We start from the raw sequence: 17,857 nt of genomic DNA, 5'->3' as shown, positions 1-17,857 counted from the left end.
CGTGCCCGTCCGTCATGTGCGGACTTGTGCACATCCTCGGTCAGGCGAATCTAGACTAATCATCTCGCATAGTGCCTTGAGAGTGTGTCCTCGGGCGCGCACCTCTTGCAAGCTCGACACTGTGGCCGTTCTCGGAGTCGCTATCCTGGATTGCGGCCGTCGTCAAGTGCCCTGGCCCGGGATCCATCGCGATATTCGGTATGTCAAGTCTTAGCTCTTGAGCCACCATATGATTCGCGACTCATCTGGTGAGATGCAGGTTATTCTGGCGTCCTGCTGTCTTACCGCGCGCAGCAATGAAGAGCCATCGTCTTCGCAGGAGGTGCCGACCGCCGCGGAGCATTGCATGACAGTTCTCCCATTCTCCGTGTCCGTCCCCGTGCCGCAGCACGCAAGTCACCTCAGTACCGCAGCATAAAGCATGCGCAAGCTTTGTGTGCTTTGAGCACGGGCATCATGCGGGTCAGTCCTGGAAGTTGTACTCAGTTCGCGTGCTCACCGGCGCTCACCTATGCCGCTTCTCCAGGTTCACTAGACTGTGCAGGGTCATACTCTAGATCGAAGGGTACCTCCTATTCATCTTTACCGAGCCAAACTGAATGAGAACACAGGGGAGTTGCTCTTCGAATTGTCATACATACATGGTTGGAACACGACATCGCGTTGAGACAAAGGACTTAGAACGTCACGTATCGTACACTCGAGCACACTCATCTATTCACCTGTCAAGAGATCACAGAGAGTTCAAAGAGTTACCAGATTACAAGCCCGGCCTGTCAATGCCCACCGTGCCTACAACCTTTTGCAAGGAGTTGATCATAGGCTTGAACCCCTCGCAGTGGCTGAACCACACTTCCTCCAGAACGGAAGCCTTGCGTTCAGCGCGCGTCGCCACGGCATCCGCGAACACTTCAAATGGGTTCGACCTCCCCGAGGCGAACTCTGCCCAGAAGAAGTCCACCTGCCGCAACGCGGGAAGCAAAAAGCGGCCATCGTGCTCTGCCATGAGCTGCGCAAAGCACGCGACAGCACCGTTCCCAGCGATCTCGCACGTCCACACGCGCTCCATGTTGCGCACGGCAGGGATGAACTTGGTCGCATCGACCGGCTTGTCCGAGGAGATCTGGAACACCTCGCACTCGGCGAGCGGGAGTCTGCACATGAACGCCGGGATATCCATGCGCTGGGGCGCGTTGATGAGGGTGAGTCGCGGGGTCGGAGGGCCCCCCTCCGGTGCATCGGTGTTCCATCCGATGTAGTTCCAGAACCGGCATCCCGATTCATGGCCGTCTGCGATGATTACGGCTAAGGCTGGGCTCGAGGCGGGGAAGAGGGATACGAGAGCCTCTATGAGAGCGTCTTGATCGGGCTGCGCGGCTTCCGCAGAGGGCTCATATACGATACCGCCTCTGGGGGGATAGATGATGCGGATGCGCACGGTGGTCGTGGTGGGGAAGGACATCCAGTTGAGGATGGCCGGGATACAATTGATAGTGCCATACACGACAAGGTTCTCGAGGGCAGGAAAGTCGACCTTGGGGTCAGATGGACTCAGACTGGGGTACGTGACGTCGTAATCGGCGGCAGACAACAGGACTAGCTCGGTAAGGTGCACGGCGACGCCCTGCAGGAGACTGATCGGGACACTGCCGAGGTCATGCTTGTCGTATCCTTTCAACTCCAGGCGCTTGACTCCAGGGCCCACTATGGTCGTGGGAAGGGGATTGTAGATGTGCGTGAGACGGATAATGTGCAGCGACGGTGTTTGGTCATTGAACAACAACGACCTGGGTATGATATGGTCTGGGGGGAATGGCGAGAGGACGATAGGCCCAAAGTGGCCAGGGAATGTGTACGCCGCTGTGTTGAGGACAAAGAAGTCAGAGAGTAGTGGCGCAGAAATACGCAACTTGGACCAGAGCGGTTCAAGTTCCGTCTCGCGCCGGAGGCAGATGGACAGGTTGGTAGTGCGCGGGATAGCCTGCTGGAGGAGCTCATCGAGGCGTAAAGCGCCTCTCTCGCTCTGGGACATGGGCCCAACGATGAGGGAGAGGTGAAGAGGTGTCTCGCCGGAACGCTCGAGGAACGCTGCAGCGGCCGCGTTAATAGTAGGGTTGCATGATTCACCCATGAGCAGATGATCCCACATAAAGGGCGCCGCGAGCATGACCTCGCGCCACTGACGGCAGACATGGGTGATCGTGATCCAGCTGTAGACAGAGGCAGCTGGTTTTGTCCAGTCAGGGTCTGCGGAGGGACGAGCATGAGTGAAAATGTCCAGCCAAGTATCTTCTGGTATCTTGTCCATGACGGCTGAGCAGTGGCGTATCCTGGACTGTGGGGTGTGCGAGTCAGGCTTCCACATGCTCAGCCTGATATATAACATCATGATGAGAACACACCGGAATTGCTAAAGCCCTTTGTCTCGTTCCTTTGTTATGGTGATTGAAACCACGAGAGGATGACGCGGCTCGTGGATTCGAGACGATGGGTCTTGAGAAAGTCGTAGCAGGATATTGGCCCTGAGAGACTCAGCTCCCAGGGCCATGAACCATATCAAGTGACGAAAGGAGTGCGAGAGATCCTTTCTGAATACGATCTTGTCTTGGTTTTGTCATCGGCAGAATCGAGCGAGACGTGCATCAGGAGAACATATTGCAATGAAGAGGATGTCCAAGCTCGAATACCAAACAATACACAAAAAGACATGATGAGAGTGGGATTCGAACCCACGCCCTTTCGGACCAGATCCTTAGTCTGGCGCCTTAGACCGCTCGGCCATCTCACCATGCAACATGGAGCCCTGTATAACTCTCAATCAATTCGCTTACCACCAGCGCTGGCAGAACTTGCAGCTGGACAAAGTGCAGACCAAGAAGCTGTTCCCAGACGCCACACTGTTGTCAGACACAGTTGCACGGGGAACAAACTCTGCAACTTACGAGGAGGAACCACATCAAGCGGAATATTGAGCACGTCCTCCGCCATGACGACCGCCATCCCCGTCTCGAGATGCCAGTCGATGTGGCAGTGGAGGAACCACGGGCCAGGGTTGTCGGTCTGGGAGCGACATAAATTGAGCATACATCTCTGCGAAGAGGCTGAGGATACTCACAGTAAATCTTATGGTGACATTGTCCCCGTCATTACCGATGCTGACCGTGTCGCGGCGGACCGGGTTGACATAGTTCGGGATCGTCTGACCTGCGCTGCGAACAACCGAGAACGAGTGCTAGAACAGCGCTGGATGAGTGAACGGAAAACGAGCAGAGTCTCTCATGGAAACCTACGCCGTGGAGATGCAATGGATGAGGATGGCCCGGATCCGCCAGAGGCAACGCAGGCATGGTTATCTCTATGGACTTGTTGGGCGGGAGGTAGTAGATGCTGCCCGCCGGCATCAAGTTCATAGCGCCAGGTGTGCCGGTGAGGATCTGCAAAAGAACCGGGACGCCTGGGGAGACGTAAGAGACGCCGTTCGCATAGAAGAGCTGTTCCGTCGTGTTCTGTGGGTACCATTGTCAGAGCGTTTTAGAGTGCTGGCGATGACAAACAGATACACCGACAACGTACAAAGGTAAAGTCCAAATTGAGGTTCACGTCAGCGCCACCGGGGAACGGCTGTCCGGGCTGAAGTGACAATGTATCAGCTCCCTGCCAGGGAAAGCTGCTCACGTTCAGGGACTCACAGCAGCCGGGTCGACTAGTGCGTGCAGGTTCGACTCAACCAGAGGGACCACGCTCGGAGTCTGGTTCGTGGTAGGATCCGTGTCTGGCGCTCCGATATAACGGAGGATCGCCGAGTTGAGGCCTCCAGCGAACCCTGTCCCGTTGGCCAGAGCCACGCTTGGGTTTGCCCGAATCCAATAATTATCCACAGGCTGCGTCGCATTGAGCTGCACGGGTCATAGTAGCCGTCAGCTCACAAATTGAACGAGCCATGGATAAAACACATACGACGAAGGAGTACCGCTGGGCAGCGAAGATCTGTATGAAGTCGACGGATAGCGGTTCGGTATACTCGCCGTCCGCCTCGATGATCGTCATGTTATGCTCGTCGATCGTGAAGTTGTAGTTCGGTTCGCATGCGATGTTGAGCAAGCGGAAGCGATATCTGCGGTGCATGCGAGCGACCTCAGTTACCTGCCCCAATGCCATCCACAACGAGCGGCACATACCTCTTCCCTTGTTCGACAGTGATGACGGACAACGGCCACTCCGGGCGACCGAAATAGCGTCCCGCACCGTTGATCAACGTAGAGTCCGGAGTGCTGCACTGATGTGTTAGCCACAACGGCATCAAACCCAAACTATGCACGTACGGGAACCGAGGGCCCAGCTGGGCAGCTGTATGAAGCCAGTCAGCCAGGGTGATGACCGTCGACTCTGCATCACGATCAGCTATCACCGTGGTATAGTGACCGTACTGGCTACGTACCGTCATCGACATCATACATGCCGAGGTATGGGTCCTCGGGGTCATAGATGACGAACGGTCCGCGCAGACCGTCGCAGTACTGGGTCATGTAGTGGCTGTGATACCAGAACGTCCCTGCTTGTCCAACGGCGGTGAAGTTGTACAGGAACGCGTTGAAAGGTTGAATGGGACACTGCGTGACGAACGCGGTACCGTCCGCCCACGCCGTTCCGTGCTGGAAGATCCCATGCCAGTGCTGCCGAAGCGGGAACATGTGCGAAGTCAGTGAGTTATCATGCCACTGGCGGAACATGAGGGACGGCGAGTACGCACGACGGTGGTGGAGTTGAGCATGGTCTCGTTCGTCATCTCGTCGACAACGTTGATCTGAAAGTTGTCGCCCTGGGACCACCAACATTGAGTTTCTGACGGTTCAGGAGGTCAATAGAGCTGGAGTACCAACGTGATGAGCGGCCCCGGAAACGTCCCGTTAGGCAACACGGCCTGGCGGACGTACCCGTCCGGGGTCGCGGCAGCGTCGAGGATAGTGAGGGCAGCAGTAGGTCCGGCAGCCATGGTTCGGGAGACCACCGTAGCAACCGTGGTGAAGAATGCGAGGGTGCTGAGTCTCATTGTGGCAGATGTCGCTATTTCGTGCACAGCTGTCTGTATATGGTACCTCGACGTTGAAGGGTTGAGAGGTGTGGATTTGGGCCTGCTCTTCTCTGGCCTTTATACTTGCCTTCAGTCTCTTAAAATATCGGCTACATCGGCGTCCTTGTACAACGGGCCCCGTAGGAGGCGTCTGCTGCTGGGACTAGGGTGACTCTAGCCACCGAGAGCGGTCATGTCAGGCCAGCAGGATATTCTGAGACTCGCCCAACCGCCACTGTCTACACTAATCAACGAAATGATATGCTCATCGGAAACACGCATCAGCATCATGGCGTACTTAACACTCCTCATGAGAGTGCGCCAGGCTGAAGAAACCGGAAGTAAGTACCGAGAAATGGAGAGACTGAACAGCGACACACTCACCAACATCGCGACCTAACCAACCTACACCAGCGGCTGGTCTTCGCGGCGCTGTCCGAGACGCCTCCCCGGAATAGCACCTAAAACCAATCTTGTATCCAAATCGTCTGCGGCCTTCTGACAGATGTGTACGGTTCAGGTTACGTACCTGCGCATCCGAATACCGTCCATCGTGCGATTCCACCACCTTTATAAAGTTCGCCGAGGTATTTTGGCGGTCTGTCCTTCCGCACAGGGTAGTCACCCTCTCCAAAAATATCTCCGGGGTGCACTGGACGACGTGCGGCGGTGCAAGTCCAGAGTAGTATTTCAATTAAGAGGGAGCCGGGAAGCATGAGTAACTGGTCGATCGGGGCGTGTGGAAGGCAGGCGTCGGCGACAGTCCGCGTGGTCAGCAAGTTGGCCCCCGGCGTTCAGTACGGGAATGTGGTTCTACCGCGCCTGTAGCTACACACAGCTGGCTACACAATTGGCACAGGTCGTATCGGAGTCGTCGCCTAGTTGTCACTGTCAGCTGGCCAATACAAGGGTGCACAGGACGGAACGAGACTCACCGCCGTCCGTCCTATGGGGCTGACCAACCCGACCACATATGCCTCGCCGCTCAGTCATCACCTCTTCAGGCGTTTCGAGCGTGTGAGAGGCCGTAAGGAGACTCGATGCGGGAGCCGTCTGCTCAGTAAGGGCACATACCTTCCGGGCGGCTATCTGCGCGTAGTGAGTCTTGCACGTAGTCTCTGATCGCCCGAATTGACTCTTCAGGAAGGGGCTATGATGCACAACATGGTATTATGCGATACAGCTGGTATACAAATTACAAGCCATCGAGTGGTATGAAGGTGGCTTGGCCGAGTCCTATAGCTGACACGAGTCGCAAACAAAGAGAGTGAGTAGGATATATTTCAATCGGACTGGAGACAGATGTCTTTGCGTCCTGTATGATCGCGTGTTCATAGCTCGCACCTTCACCATGACCTGCGTGTGTCTCCAAAATTTCAGGCGCTCTAGTCCTGGTGGTCGAGCACCTCCTTCGCGCGCGCGACGTACAGCTCGAAGCGCCGCTCAAATTCCTCGCATACCCTCCGCGCGACGCCCTGTGAGCCGGGGACCCGGTCGGCGGAGACACCAATGGAGATCCCGCCCGCGTACGACATGATGCCGATGCCGATGGTGCCTGTTCCACCCTGAGGCGGGATGGCGGTCCACTTGGCCACCTCGACACCGTGCATGGTGATCGGCTTCTTCGACGGGCCCGGGACGCTGCAGAACAGGACAGTAATGTCAGAAAGTGAACGCAAGACGACGTGTGGAGGGATGAGAACGCTCGTACTTTGTTAGGATTGCAGTGACTGCGAAGAAGATGAGTCAGCATGGAGATCCCTCGCGCACACGACTGATTCCAAAGGGTTCCGAACTCACATGATTGCAGACACGCGTCCGAAAAGGGCTTCACAACGAATTTCCTCATGAACTTCACCAGTGGGTTGTTCTCCTTCGACTTGGGGAACCACGACAACGGGAACAAGATCGGGGCCTGCCCGGTGAGCTGCATCACGTGGAAGCAGAACTTCGGCCACCCGCTGTGTTTGAACAGCGACAGCTCGCGACGGCACTTGTGGATGTGCTCGTGGATCTCGCGGATGGAGATATCGTTGCTGAGCGTGGGCGCAGGCTTCAGAAAGACGTCAGACCCGGTGGAGAGGTTACGCATAGACCAGTCGCCGGGCTGGCGGATACTGATCGGGCTGTGACACTGGATGTCAGCTCATACGCGTACCGACAGGTTGGCTAAACGTACATAAAGAAACCTATGGGTGTGGGGAGGATCTTGTTCGCAGTATGGCGTATTTTGCCCCAGGTGGTTGTCGGCGCTGGCTTCGACGCGACGATGTTCCCAACGACATCGGCCATAACAGAGCAGACGACGTCGTTCAACGTGACGTGTCCGATCTTGCTCTTGACGTTCCGTCGCTTGTCCTTGGGCACGCCCGCCACAGCATAGCCTGGTCTAGGTCCAGAGAACGCTTGCTGGCAATGCTTCACATCCTGAAGGCTGAATGTCTTGGAGCTTGAGAACTCCCTGAGTGGCGTCCGTTTGCTAGATTGATCTGCGGTGACCATCTCTACACGCCAGAACGTGAAGAGGACGGTCGACACCATGCGAAGTGCCTGATATGTGCTCAAGAAGACAGAGAGGAAGGTTTGGAAGACATATAGAAGCCAGAAGAGTAGGGCCAGAATGACATGAAGGAGCGGAGCCAATGGGTGGTTGGCGGAATAAGGATCGAGGGGTTTGAGCGACTTGCTGTACTCGGAGGGAAGGAGTTGACCGCGCTTCGCTTTGCTGAGCTTGTCGGCTGCGCCATCCATCATCTGCGCGAGGTCGTCGTAATATGACGTCAGGAAGAGTTGGCTGATAACGAAGCCTTGGCCGTCGGAGAGTGTGTGGTGGCTGCCAGACTATGTCAGTCGTCGCCTAAATCCACCGCGAGTTCACCCACCCCTTAGCGATGACTGCACATACACCGTCCTCGTCGTGGTAGTTTTCAACGATGATAGTATCCCAGAGGGGTCTCGAAAGATCCCACTCTTCTGCGATGAACTCGCCTACCTTGATAGCGAGATGTCGTCAGTTGCATGCGTCGTTTGAAGAGCACTGGGTCGACTAACCAACGCCTCTAGTTCCTTCTTACCAGCGGGTTCAGGGAGCCGACGGACGTGTATGTGATTCATGATGTTGTAATCCGGGTCATCTACGAAGGTTGCACCATGCAGGAGTCGCCCCACAGATTCCAGCTTCTGTCGGTATCTGGGGAACTTCTCGGCTTGTCTTATGCATTGCTAGAAACGTGTGAGCTCAGCCGAGACTATGAGAACTGTGGAAGCATATGTACCTCAGCCATAGTCTCGACCGACACCTGCTCGCGCATGATGAACACCGACGTGCATGCCTAACAAAACAGGTTAGTACCGACGTCATACAACGCCACCATAAGACATACTGCGTTAAAGTCCGTCACGTCTTGCAGCATCAACCAAAAGTTGTCGATGCCGCCTATCATCTGCTTGCGCTCTGTAGCCTCGCGAGCGACGAGGTCAGCGACGCGGTGAACAGCCTCCTCGACGGTACCGACACGCTTCAGCTTCTCCCCAACTTCTTCAAGCGCTGGGGGCTGCATGTCGGCATCCTCGCCGTAGTAGTACGACGCTGGTGTCTCCGGTGAGACCCCATGTCCGTTGACTGCGAGACGTTTGTGCGCAGCCTGCATGGCGGGGAGTACGGAGAAGAAAGGGAGAAGGAGGTGGTGGATGAAGCAGAAGAGACTCAGAGTTCAGAGGCAAACGTCACTGGCGTTGCACAGCCGCTCGAACTCTCTTTCTTTTCTATACCCCGGGCGCCTGCATGTGATACTCCACGTGGCTCCGACCCAGGTGCAGCCCGGGCTCTTCGAGTGGTTTCCTCTCAAGGTTCAGACATCAGCATCGCATGTGCCTCTGAGAATTCGCTCGCAACATGCGCTCGTCGAAAAAATTTACGACCGAACCTCATTCACTGGTCATCACGACCGCCCGCACTGCTCCGGATGATCTTGCGAACAACAACAGATGCTCCCAGCTAAGAGCTTGGACGAAGATCACCAGGACTTGAAAATGCAATGAAGGTACATGAGACTTCTCAAGTTGCTAGGTCTGCCGTAGACTCCTCGAGACTCGCCATTCAGAGCATCGTAGGCTTCGCGGCATCTTGCTTGATTTCTTCCCGGAGCTTGCGAAGCTCCGTAGGCTGCAGCGTGCTCGAGACGAGCCTTATCGTCTCGCCAGGTCTCCTGCCGGGAACCTCGATGACATGCTCAGGGCCTTGATACGTCCCGCCCTCAATCCACTGGCCGCCCAGCTCCTCGCCATCGCCAGGATCATTGCGCCAGTGCAAGAAGTTGTTCACAAACTGAGCGTTCTTCTGTTGGTCATCAATGATGCGAGGCTTTCCGTGCCGTCCTGGCTTGCACACGACCTTGTGTTTCGGCCAATCCTGAGTAGAGAGGGTCAAGTCAGCATCGCCGCACCGCCCGCCAGGAGCCATCCCTGAACGCCTCCACGCACCCGTTTTTGGCACTCCTTGCTGCAGTAATGCGGTTTGAGATCGAGAGGGCAGCTGCCCGCGCATGCCCTCAGCGCCGCCTTATGCAGACCCTGCACCTTGCACCCCTCCGCCGCGCACACATACGCGCGCACGTCCTTTGCGATCCTCGCGCGCCGGCGCCGCTCCTCCGCAATGATCTCGTCCTCCCGTTTCTTGAGCGCGTCCCAAAGCGGCCGGAACCTGCGCCCCCCAGTCGACCTCCGTGCCCTGTAAGCGCTCCACGACGTCCTTGACGCCAAACCCGACCCAGAGGACAGCAGGACTGACGAGCCCAAGCTTGGCGCTGTGCGACGCATGCACGGCGGCGAAGACGAGTGGGGCGTAGGGCGATTCCCCGTCGGGGTTGAACGGCCGCTCGAAGCGATGGAGCTCTGCGTGGTTCTCCGCGCGTGCCTCGTCCGTGTCCAAGCACCACTCGTCCCAGTATGCCTGGGCGGCAGCAGAGTGCGCCTGCGCGCGGAGTTCTGCCGGGGCACGGTCGCCCACGTATTCCGGGCTCGAGGCGAATTTGTCCGTGAGCATGTCGAACATGTACAGCGCGCCTTGGAGAGACTGTTTGTTGACGCCGCAGCCGCTGAGGTACCTACAGAGAACACGCGAGCCTTGAGCTACTCGTTCGCGACAGTGTCGGGTAATACTCCAGGAACAGACACGTACCGGAACCCGGCGTCGAGGATCGTTTCAGGGTCCTTGTCGCGCGCGAATCGCTCGAAGACTTCCCTGGAGGGATGGGCGGTGAGGTGCCGAGAGCACTCGCGCATGAACTCTTGCCTGTCCAGCGGCGCGTCGTACGGAAAACAACAGTTCTGCTTTGCGCTCGCGTACGCCCACATGTTCTCGTACACGATCGTGTCGTCATCTATGCGATGGATGTCAAAGTGAACGGACGATTGTGCCCGCCTGGCAGGCTTCCGAGTCCGCGGCGGAGGCATTTCTGCGATACTGAGACTGTATGTGAGCACGGCGTGTCGTACGTGCGATAGACATACTTGCGTTGAGATCGCGAAGAGGAGGAAGAGGAGGTAATAGTCCCCTGGTGGTGGTATGAGACAAGTCCCAAGTGCATTCCGAGTCTGTCACCAAGAGAGGCGCTTACATCGACACGAGCTAAACGAAGAAACGCTTCGCGCACTCTCAGGCTGCTACTTATGGGGACGGGACTTCTGATTCTCGGCTACAAACCATTAGTTACTATGAAAGACGACTCTTAAAACGGGAACGACCACGGGTATCCGATCGACCGTGCGGGGCGGGCCTCAAGGCCTCAAGACGTGACAGGAGAGAAAAAACCAACATATTCTAGATGCATCAGTACTCAGTATTGGATGAGGGGCGTACAGTACCAGTACCAAGCGTATCAAGGCACTGCGGGTCGTAAAGCGAAGAGACACAGAATGAGGTTCAGAGGATGGGATGAAATGAAATGGATGGAGGGATAGCGCTGCACAACAAACAAACAAACAATGGGATGGGATGGCGTAACGAACACACCGGAGACTATGAAACACATGATATAATCCTTCTTCCGTTAACCTTCTCTCTCTCGTCTCGTCTCGTAAGTGTACACATCTACTGCCCAGGAACGAATGCGGTGAGACCCGCGGCCTGCACCTTCTCAGGCGCTTCTCGGCTCAGCAGCCCGATGAGCCCAATGAGCTCCGCGCGAACCTCATCGCCGACCTGGTCGGGGCCAGTGGGGTCGAGCACGAATGCGAACACGTGGAGGAGCTTGTCGAGGTACGGGTGGAGGACGGCGGGCTGCGTCTTGAACAGGTGGAAGATCGCACGGAAGACGGGCCGGTTCTCCAGGTAGTCGTTGCGGAGAGGCAGTGCGTCGAGGAAGACGGGCAACACCTGGTCGAGCGGGATCGCAGCGGTGTTCTTGACGAGCATCCGTGCGACAGCGCCGACGGCGTTGTCACGAGCGTTCAACTTGGCCGACGGTGCGTCGGGCGCGACGACGAACATGGGCCGGAGCGCAGCAAGGATCTGGAGGTACTGGGGCGAGAGGTCAACCTCGGAGTGCTCGATGAGGAGACCTGCTGCAAACGCGGCGTTGCACTGTACTTCGGGCTCATCGTCGCTCAGCGCCGTGTAGAAGAGATCCATAAGCTGCTGCGTCCACGGCGTGATTGCGTTCTTCAAGCCACCAATGATCTCGGAGAGAGTGCCGATAGCAGACGAACGATCACTGAGGGACCGGTTCTTTTTCTGGAGACGAGACAACGTCAACGTAAGCTAGGCGGACGACGGGGAGGTCCACTCACGTAGTACTTCATGATGAGAGGAGCGAACTTCTCATAGCCAGAAGCGAAGTCGGGACCGAGAGCAGTTGCGAGTGCAGCGACAAGGTCACCAGCAGAGGAAATGAGGATGGAGTCGTACTCGGCAGTGTCCTCGGGCGCTTCCTCCGCCTCGTCCTGATCAGGGTCCTGCTGGCAAGTCGCCTTCTGCTCGAGAACCTGGACAGCAATGTTCGCGAAGGCATCGGCACCTGTGGTGACATCTCAATACTTCGTTGATTCAGTATGCGAATAGGTAATACTCACGATTCTTCTCAAGGAATGCAGGGCCGAGCTTGTTGATCGTCTCGGCAAGACCAACGCACAGGCTCGAAACGACCTTCCTGCGTAACGGAAGAGGCGTGGTTAGTAATGAGCTCGAGAGCCAAATCGGAAGATAGGAAGGAGGTCAGGGAACAGAAATCTTTGTTAACGTCTCATGCGCCCGTCGGGGCGTCGAAGTGAGCTGAGTTAAATCTTTCATCTTGCCAAAGCCGTGCAAAAGATCCACGGCACCAAGAGGGAACGGATGGTACGTACTTGTTGTCCTCAGTCTCGTACATATCGATAAGTTGAGGGACGACGTGGTCGACGAGCTCCTGCACGCGACGATCGAGGGGAGCAACGTTCTGCAACGACGTGGTTCAGCACCGAAATATCACACCGCAACCAATAAACAGAACCTACCGAGTAACCGGGCTGCCACTCAGCGGGCTCGCTCAGGTCGTAGAACGTGCGGATGGTCTCGAGGAGCGAGTCCGTCGCGCTCTTGCGGATGCCCTCGTAGAAGTGATTGAGTTGGGCCAAGAGCTCGAGCGTGCACTGCTCGACGTAGGGGAGGAAGTGGCTCTTAGTAGCAGCGAAGATAGTGCCGATAGTGTCCGCAGCGATCTCCTTCTCGATGTAAATGCCGCTGCTGACATCGAGCAGGTCCTCGATGTTGACCTCCTCATCGTCCATGTTCTCGGTATCATCGGTGACGTTGATGGCATTCGAGGGGGTGAGACCGGACGCAAAGTCTGCAGCCGTCTTGGGGTCGGAAACTGGAAAGAGTTAGATGAGACGATACTGAGCGAGTACGATAGTGACGCTTACTCGTCAGGCGGTCCTCCTCGCCGTGATCGGCCTGCTTGCAGCTCGCGAGGAGTGCAGGGACGACCTGGGGAAGGTACGGCGCAAACTCGTCACCGAAGACACGGGCCATGACACCGAAGAAAAGGAAGCTGCATTCCTTCAGGCGCGCACCACCGAGCTCAATACCGTTGAACGCCTGGCGCATCATATCACCGAAGAAGGGGCGGAACGCGTCCTTCCCAACGGCCTCGGCGAACGTGCCAACGGCGTCCATGGTGATACCACGGAGCTCCTGCTCCTCGCCAGGCTGGGAGAGAACGAGGAAGTGTTGGAAGCGCTCCATTGTCGGCTGGAAGTACGGCAGAAACTTCTCCTTGGACGCGTGTGCGGCGCTGCCAATGGCGCCGATGACGACCGACTTGACTGGAATTGGCGCGGTGTCGAGCAGGCCAACGAGACGTTCCATGATGAGGTTGAGGTACTGGTCGATCACATCGTGCATGATCTCAAGCAGCGCGTCGAGCGCCGTGCAGGCCGAGCGCTGCGTAACAGGGTCGTTCACGAGCTGCATCATGGTGGGCACGAGCACCGCGTGCTTCGCCGCGCACTCCTCCTCGAGCCACTCGCACAGGCAGCTGACGGCAATGCAGCCGGCGCGGCGCACGGTACCGTCGCTGTCCCGGAGCGCGGCCTCAATGATGGGCCAGACCCCGCTCATCAAGGGCGTCATGTACTCGCTGCAACCCTCAACAGAGACACCAAGCGCAAGCATCGCACCACGGCGCTGGGCGGGATCCGGAGACGAGAAGTACTGCTGGATGAGCTCACGGAGCGCAGGGAACACCTGGGTTGGCGGAAGGTTGGTGGCGAGGCAGTCAATGATGCGGAGAGCCGACCGCGACGGTGAGTCATCATCGATATCCTCGGGCTCCTCCTCGGTGGCGATGGGCATGAGACCCTGGAGGATGGCAGGAGCGAGGCCGTTCGACTGGACCTTGGACTTTTTATACTGGACAGTCCAGTTGAGCGCGTTCAGAGCGAGGGTGCGCAACTCAGGGTCGTAGCTCCTGTTCGCACCGTACTGGAGGAGGAACTCAGCCAGCTGGGGGATGAACTGGCTGAGGAGGGGGACCTCGAGGATGAGGAGGGTCTCGAGGACATCGAAGAGCTGGCGCGCGCCAGTCTCATTGCCGCTCTCGATCGACTGACCGATGACAGTCATCATTGACGGCAGGAGACTCTGGAAGGCTTTCTGAGGGGGAGTAAGTAATGTACAACATGAAACACGAGACAATACTTGCTATGTTCGCCTTGTCATCGGAGTCGATGTACTGCGCAATGACGCCGAGAGCACTGCGATCGCGAGGTTAGGCACGCGTCTAGCCTGTGAGAATGTATACGTACCGAACGGTGGTGATTCGGACCTCGGTGCTCTCGGGGTCGTTGAGGAGGCCGCGGAAGAGCTCGAAGAAGCTCTGCAAGTGGGTCTCGAAGCCCTCTACGATGGACTCGAGCACGGTGTAGAGAATGTAGATACCGACTTCCCGGTGCGCAACCTGTGGCGATACACACGTCTGGTGGAGGAAGGGGAGAAGAGTGGGCCAGTGGTCGAGCGGGATCTCGATCGACGCGATGGCAGCGATGACACGCGCAGTGGAATGCCGCACAAGGTTACTGAGTGTACGTCAGTTCAGGCAGATACTCCAGACGACTAGCAAACTGACTTTGACTCGGACAATACAATCTCTGGGAGCTTGTTCTTGATCTGTTCGCGCTCATCCTGCGAAACCTGGAGCCAGAGATCTCCGCTGTTTTGTGAAATGCGTTTCCGAAGCTCAACAGCAGCCAGTTGGCGGACCTAGGGAAGGATGAATTAGAATCGTCAGAGCCAGGTGAAAGAGTGCCATAACAATAGAACGCTAGAACTTCGCCACACGGACTTCAAACGACAGTCCTTAGCTCAAAACGGTAGAGCAGTTCTCCCATCCCTACCAGCCATGAGGCGCGGCACGCTGCACTGTTCCGAAGACCGTATTTGCAGAGAAGGAAACACGGCTGTCCCGGAGTACCCAGAACATACTGTCGGGAGGAGCCCATGACAAAGGTATACGACGGAAAAGTGCCGAACGCCACACCTGATCCCCATTTTCGCTCAACAAGGTCCAGATGCAGAGAGTGTATGTAGTCCTGTGTATATGCATGTGCCGTTTCAAAAGTATATATGCACCGATCGGAGGGTGGTTCCGAACCGAGTGTGCGTCCCGGCGCCACAATAGAGGAAGCGTGCCGGGAACACGCCCTCGGACCAGAACGGACATGTTCCGACATCTCTCATACACCACACGAGATAAGTTTCAAGGGCACAGGGTTCCCAAACGAGACCCGATCTAAGCGATGCGTGGGGGATCTTGCGGGCGGAGGACATCATACCCACCGGACTTCGACGTAACATCGGAATCCGGTTTGCAACTCAGCACATCCAGCGGGGGTGGTTGAAGAGTATTTGAAAAGACCAAACAAAATTGGGAAAGCCGAGCATGATTGCAGAGCTCAGAACGACATTGAGTACTCACCGCCTGCTCCGGAGAACTAGCAACGATGCTCGCGAGGGCCGGGATACATTGTGCGTTTTTGTAGAACTCCCGGTTGAGTGTAGTCGTAGCCTGACACGTAGAAAAAAGTCAGAAACGCGTAGAAAACGCTGATCGGCCGAGAAGATCGCTCACCTGCTTCAGCTGTACTGTATCATTAGAGGTGAATTGGACGAGGAGAGCGTGCAGGTTCTGCACGAAATTGGGCTACGATCTCAAAATAAGCGCATATACTCAATCTTTGAGCTTAATAGACACGTACATCCATCGCTACGGGCGGAAGGAAGGGGGATGAGGATGAGGGAGGAGGAGAAGGAGGGATGGTTTGCAAGCGCCCGCACTTGCCTTTCCAAAAATTTGGCTGATCGCCCATAAAGATCTGGGCCACGTGCTCATCGGCTCTGTTACGCGATCTACTTACCGGACTTACCCTACAAGGACTTACTACTTACTTTCCACCTTTCATGCCTTCTCCGAGTCGACGAGCTAATCTCTAGAACAGAGTCACTTCGCTGTTGGCAGACGCCGTCTCGAACTTGGTTGATACTATCGCAGGTTGCTCCACAGACGGAACTGCAGGATTCTCGGCGGGGGGAGAACTCGAACGGTCTGCTCGCCGCTCTCCGCCCTGAGATCCATCCTGCACTGCTAACCAAGTGCCAACGTCATGAAACACGATCTCCCCCGCATCGCACACCACTGTTTCTTATTGATATACCTGTCAGTACTAGCTCTCCTCTGCCTGGGGCACACAGTGACGTGTCAGTGAACCAATGGCAACTCGCGATAACCCATAGCGGTTTGTCGCGAGTCTCTCTGACTTTCCCATGTTTCCAGTCTGTTCAACCACTGTCTGACTCTGAAATTTCCTGGGCACAAAGGACTGGGCCGCTGCGACGAGTCCGCACCGGCACTCCGACGCCGTAACGGCACATGGCGATACGCCACTCGTCTTGCTTTGTCCTCTCCGGTGCCAACGAGTCTCTGCTCTCTGTCTTGTGCCGCGATTTACGCTGCCGGAGCTTGAACCTCCCATGCTCTCTTCACGTCGGCGCGCTTCTAGAACTTGGGCCACCTCAGCAGGCGGCTTCCTAATTACTCCCCTATGCCCTATCAGCTACCAGTATCACCAACTCCGTGCCGCTTTCCGACACAGGTCCAAGCTAGCTGGGCCACACTCGGTGCCTCCAATGTCCATCTGTTAAGTGCCACGCAAAGCTTTGTCCTTGGCTCTGCTCAGTCCGGCGTATAAGAGTTCGAAATGCTCCCCTCGATCCTCAGCAGCATTCCCATCGAGCTCTCGGATACCAATTACTAGAATGCCTCAGCCTCAGCGCCGCTCTTCCCGCCGCACAGCTACGTGCACATCTTACTACTCTCCAATTCCACCTCCGCTTCCTCCGAAGCCGGTAATCATGCCACGCTACCGGCATCCAAACACTGGGCGGAGTCGTGTGTCTCCAGTGGCTCCCTCCTTCTCTACTTCCTCTTCCACTGCTACCTCCTCGGGTGGCCGGAGCCGCAAGTCTCCGGCCGCTCCATCCTTCTCATCTGCCCCGGCGCGACTTCCCTATCCCTACCCCTCCAACCGCCGTGGCTCCCTCGACGACTTCGTGCTGCGGCCTCGGCCCCGCGCAGCGTCTCATTCTCAGACGATGAGATCTCACAACACCGCACCGTGAGTCGGCTATAGCCTCGTCAACCCTACATGCTCTCTAATGTTGCCTCTCAGACATCGTACGAAGGCCCGACGCGTTGCTCCACGCGACAGTAGGCCGCTCGGGCATCGTTTGCGGCGCGCAATTGTAGGGGCGTGGAAGCGCGTTACTGCTACCCTTCGCGGCCCGATATCAAATGCTGGGCACACTCCAGCGGGTTTTGTGATAGTACAGAGTGCCCCGTCGACTGCAGACCTCAGGATGGGAGGGTGGTAACAAAGCAATGTACTCACTCTACACTGTCACTACAGTACAGTACCGTTTACTTAACCAGACCGTAGTGTATGTATTGTAACGTTGAAAAGCACCTGTATAATTTTATACATGCTCTTCGGTTATGGCGCTATAGTGTAGTGGTTATCACTTGGGATTCTGATCAGCTAAGTTCCCAAAACCCAGGTTCGAGCCCTGGTAGCGCCTTTCCGTCAGCAAGTGAAATCGTTTTTGCCACTCATCAACATGCTGCCAAGGTGGTGATCCCTGACGGGCCCTCCGTCGAAGACAAGAACCCGGAGGTAGCGCGAGCGCTTGCGTTTCATAGGGACACATGAATTGGATCAAGGAGATAATGCTGCGAGATGGACGTCGCAAACGAGGAA

At 56.5% G+C, this 17,857-nt stretch overlaps 5 protein-coding genes and 2 non-coding genes across 7 annotated transcripts; 2 read left to right on the top strand and 5 right to left on the bottom strand.

Moving 5' to 3' along the window:
* Nucleotides 1–2,708: 2,708 nt before the first annotated feature.
* L226DRAFT_t248 lies at nt 2,709–2,788 on the bottom strand. The gene has a single exon. It is a non-coding gene; the product is annotated as a tRNA-Leu (tRNA).
* Nucleotides 2,789–2,814: 26 nt separating this feature from the next.
* L226DRAFT_547999 (laccase) lies at nt 2,815–4,993 on the bottom strand (the record flags this gene model as incomplete). The annotated part of the gene is made up of 12 exons (XM_067682549.1): nt 2,815–2,855; nt 2,943–3,060; nt 3,116–3,232; nt 3,291–3,506; nt 3,574–3,630; nt 3,690–3,896; nt 3,958–4,114; nt 4,179–4,271; nt 4,323–4,386; nt 4,439–4,673; nt 4,751–4,819; nt 4,877–4,993. The coding sequence occupies 12 exons, from the start codon at nt 4,991–4,993 to the stop codon at nt 2,815–2,817; spliced, it is 1,491 nt and encodes a 496-aa protein (XP_067530379.1).
* A 1,211-nt stretch (nt 4,994–6,204) lies between these two features.
* L226DRAFT_539448 (uncharacterized protein) lies at nt 6,205–8,797 on the bottom strand. The gene is made up of 8 exons (XM_067681684.1): nt 8,455–8,797; nt 8,347–8,403; nt 8,123–8,293; nt 7,954–8,063; nt 7,251–7,904; nt 6,872–7,197; nt 6,783–6,801; nt 6,205–6,712 (listed from the first exon to the last, which is right to left on the bottom strand). The coding sequence occupies exons 1-8, from the start codon at nt 8,719–8,721 to the stop codon at nt 6,457–6,459; spliced, it is 1,860 nt and encodes a 619-aa protein (XP_067530378.1). The 5' UTR covers nt 8,722–8,797; the 3' UTR covers nt 6,205–6,456.
* A 293-nt stretch (nt 8,798–9,090) lies between these two features.
* Nucleotides 9,091–10,624, bottom strand: L226DRAFT_563141 (uncharacterized protein). Its single transcript, XM_067683540.1, has 5 exons — nt 10,587–10,624; nt 10,251–10,535; nt 9,774–10,176; nt 9,554–9,745; nt 9,091–9,482 (listed from the first exon to the last, which is right to left on the bottom strand). Exons 2-5 carry the CDS (start codon nt 10,523–10,525, stop codon nt 9,171–9,173), a joined length of 1,182 nt encoding a protein of 393 aa, XP_067530377.1. The 5' UTR covers nt 10,526–10,535; nt 10,587–10,624; the 3' UTR covers nt 9,091–9,170.
* Nucleotides 10,625–11,162: 538 nt separating this feature from the next.
* L226DRAFT_526341 (ARM repeat-containing protein) lies at nt 11,163–15,808 on the bottom strand (the record flags this gene model as incomplete). The annotated part of the gene is made up of 12 exons (XM_067679042.1): nt 11,163–11,804; nt 11,861–12,087; nt 12,143–12,219; nt 12,416–12,504; nt 12,563–12,918; nt 12,971–14,201; nt 14,242–14,302; nt 14,354–14,623; nt 14,674–14,807; nt 15,523–15,612; nt 15,676–15,747; nt 15,803–15,808. 12 exons carry the CDS (start codon nt 15,806–15,808, stop codon nt 11,163–11,165), a joined length of 3,255 nt encoding a protein of 1,084 aa, XP_067530376.1.
* Nucleotides 15,809–16,718: 910 nt separating this feature from the next.
* Nucleotides 16,719–17,593, top strand: L226DRAFT_264845 (uncharacterized protein). The gene is made up of 2 exons (XM_067673409.1): nt 16,719–17,218; nt 17,273–17,593. The coding sequence occupies exons 1-2, from the start codon at nt 16,860–16,862 to the stop codon at nt 17,472–17,474; spliced, it is 561 nt and encodes a 186-aa protein (XP_067530375.1). The 5' UTR covers nt 16,719–16,859; the 3' UTR covers nt 17,475–17,593.
* Nucleotides 17,594–17,597: 4 nt separating this feature from the next.
* L226DRAFT_t250 lies at nt 17,598–17,678 on the top strand. Its single transcript has one exon. It is a non-coding gene; the product is annotated as a tRNA-Gln (tRNA).
* The last annotated feature ends 179 nt before the right edge of the window (nt 17,679–17,857 follow it).

This window comes from Lentinus tigrinus (genome assembly GCF_003813185.1).
Source record: "Lentinus tigrinus ALCF2SS1-7 unplaced genomic scaffold L226scaffold_43, whole genome shotgun sequence".
NCBI lineage: Eukaryota > Fungi > Basidiomycota > Agaricomycetes > Polyporales > Polyporaceae > Lentinus > Lentinus tigrinus.
This window is presented reverse-complemented; position numbering and strand designations above follow the sequence as displayed.

Excerpts from the sequence above, each read along its gene's own strand:
- L226DRAFT_539448 (XM_067681684.1), bottom strand. The coding sequence starts at position 8,721 with ATGCAGGCTGCGCACAAACGTCTCGCAGTCAACGGACATGGGGTCTCA. Across the intron at positions 8,294-8,346 it reads CGGTCGAGACTATGGCTGAG|CAATGCATAAGACAAGCCGA; the intron begins GTACATATGCTT and ends ACACGTTTCTAG. Across the intron at positions 7,905-7,953 it reads TGTGCAGTCATCGCTAAGGG|CCACCACACACTCTCCGACG; the intron begins GTGGGTGAACTC and ends ATAGTCTGGCAG.
- L226DRAFT_264845 (XM_067673409.1), top strand. The coding sequence starts at position 16,860 with ATGCCTCAGCCTCAGCGCCGCTCTTCCCGCCGCACAGCTACGTGCACA. Across the intron at positions 17,219-17,272 it reads AGATCTCACAACACCGCACC|ACATCGTACGAAGGCCCGAC; the intron begins GTGAGTCGGCTA and ends GTTGCCTCTCAG.
- L226DRAFT_563141 (XM_067683540.1), bottom strand. The coding sequence starts at position 10,525 with ATGCCTCCGCCGCGGACTCGGAAGCCTGCCAGGCGGGCACAATCGTCC. Across the intron at positions 10,177-10,250 it reads ATCCTCGACGCCGGGTTCCG|GTACCTCAGCGGCTGCGGCG; the intron begins GTACGTGTCTGT and ends TGTTCTCTGTAG. Across the intron at positions 9,483-9,553 it reads GCAAGGAGTGCCAAAAACGG|GATTGGCCGAAACACAAGGT; the intron begins GTGCGTGGAGGC and ends CTCTCTACTCAG.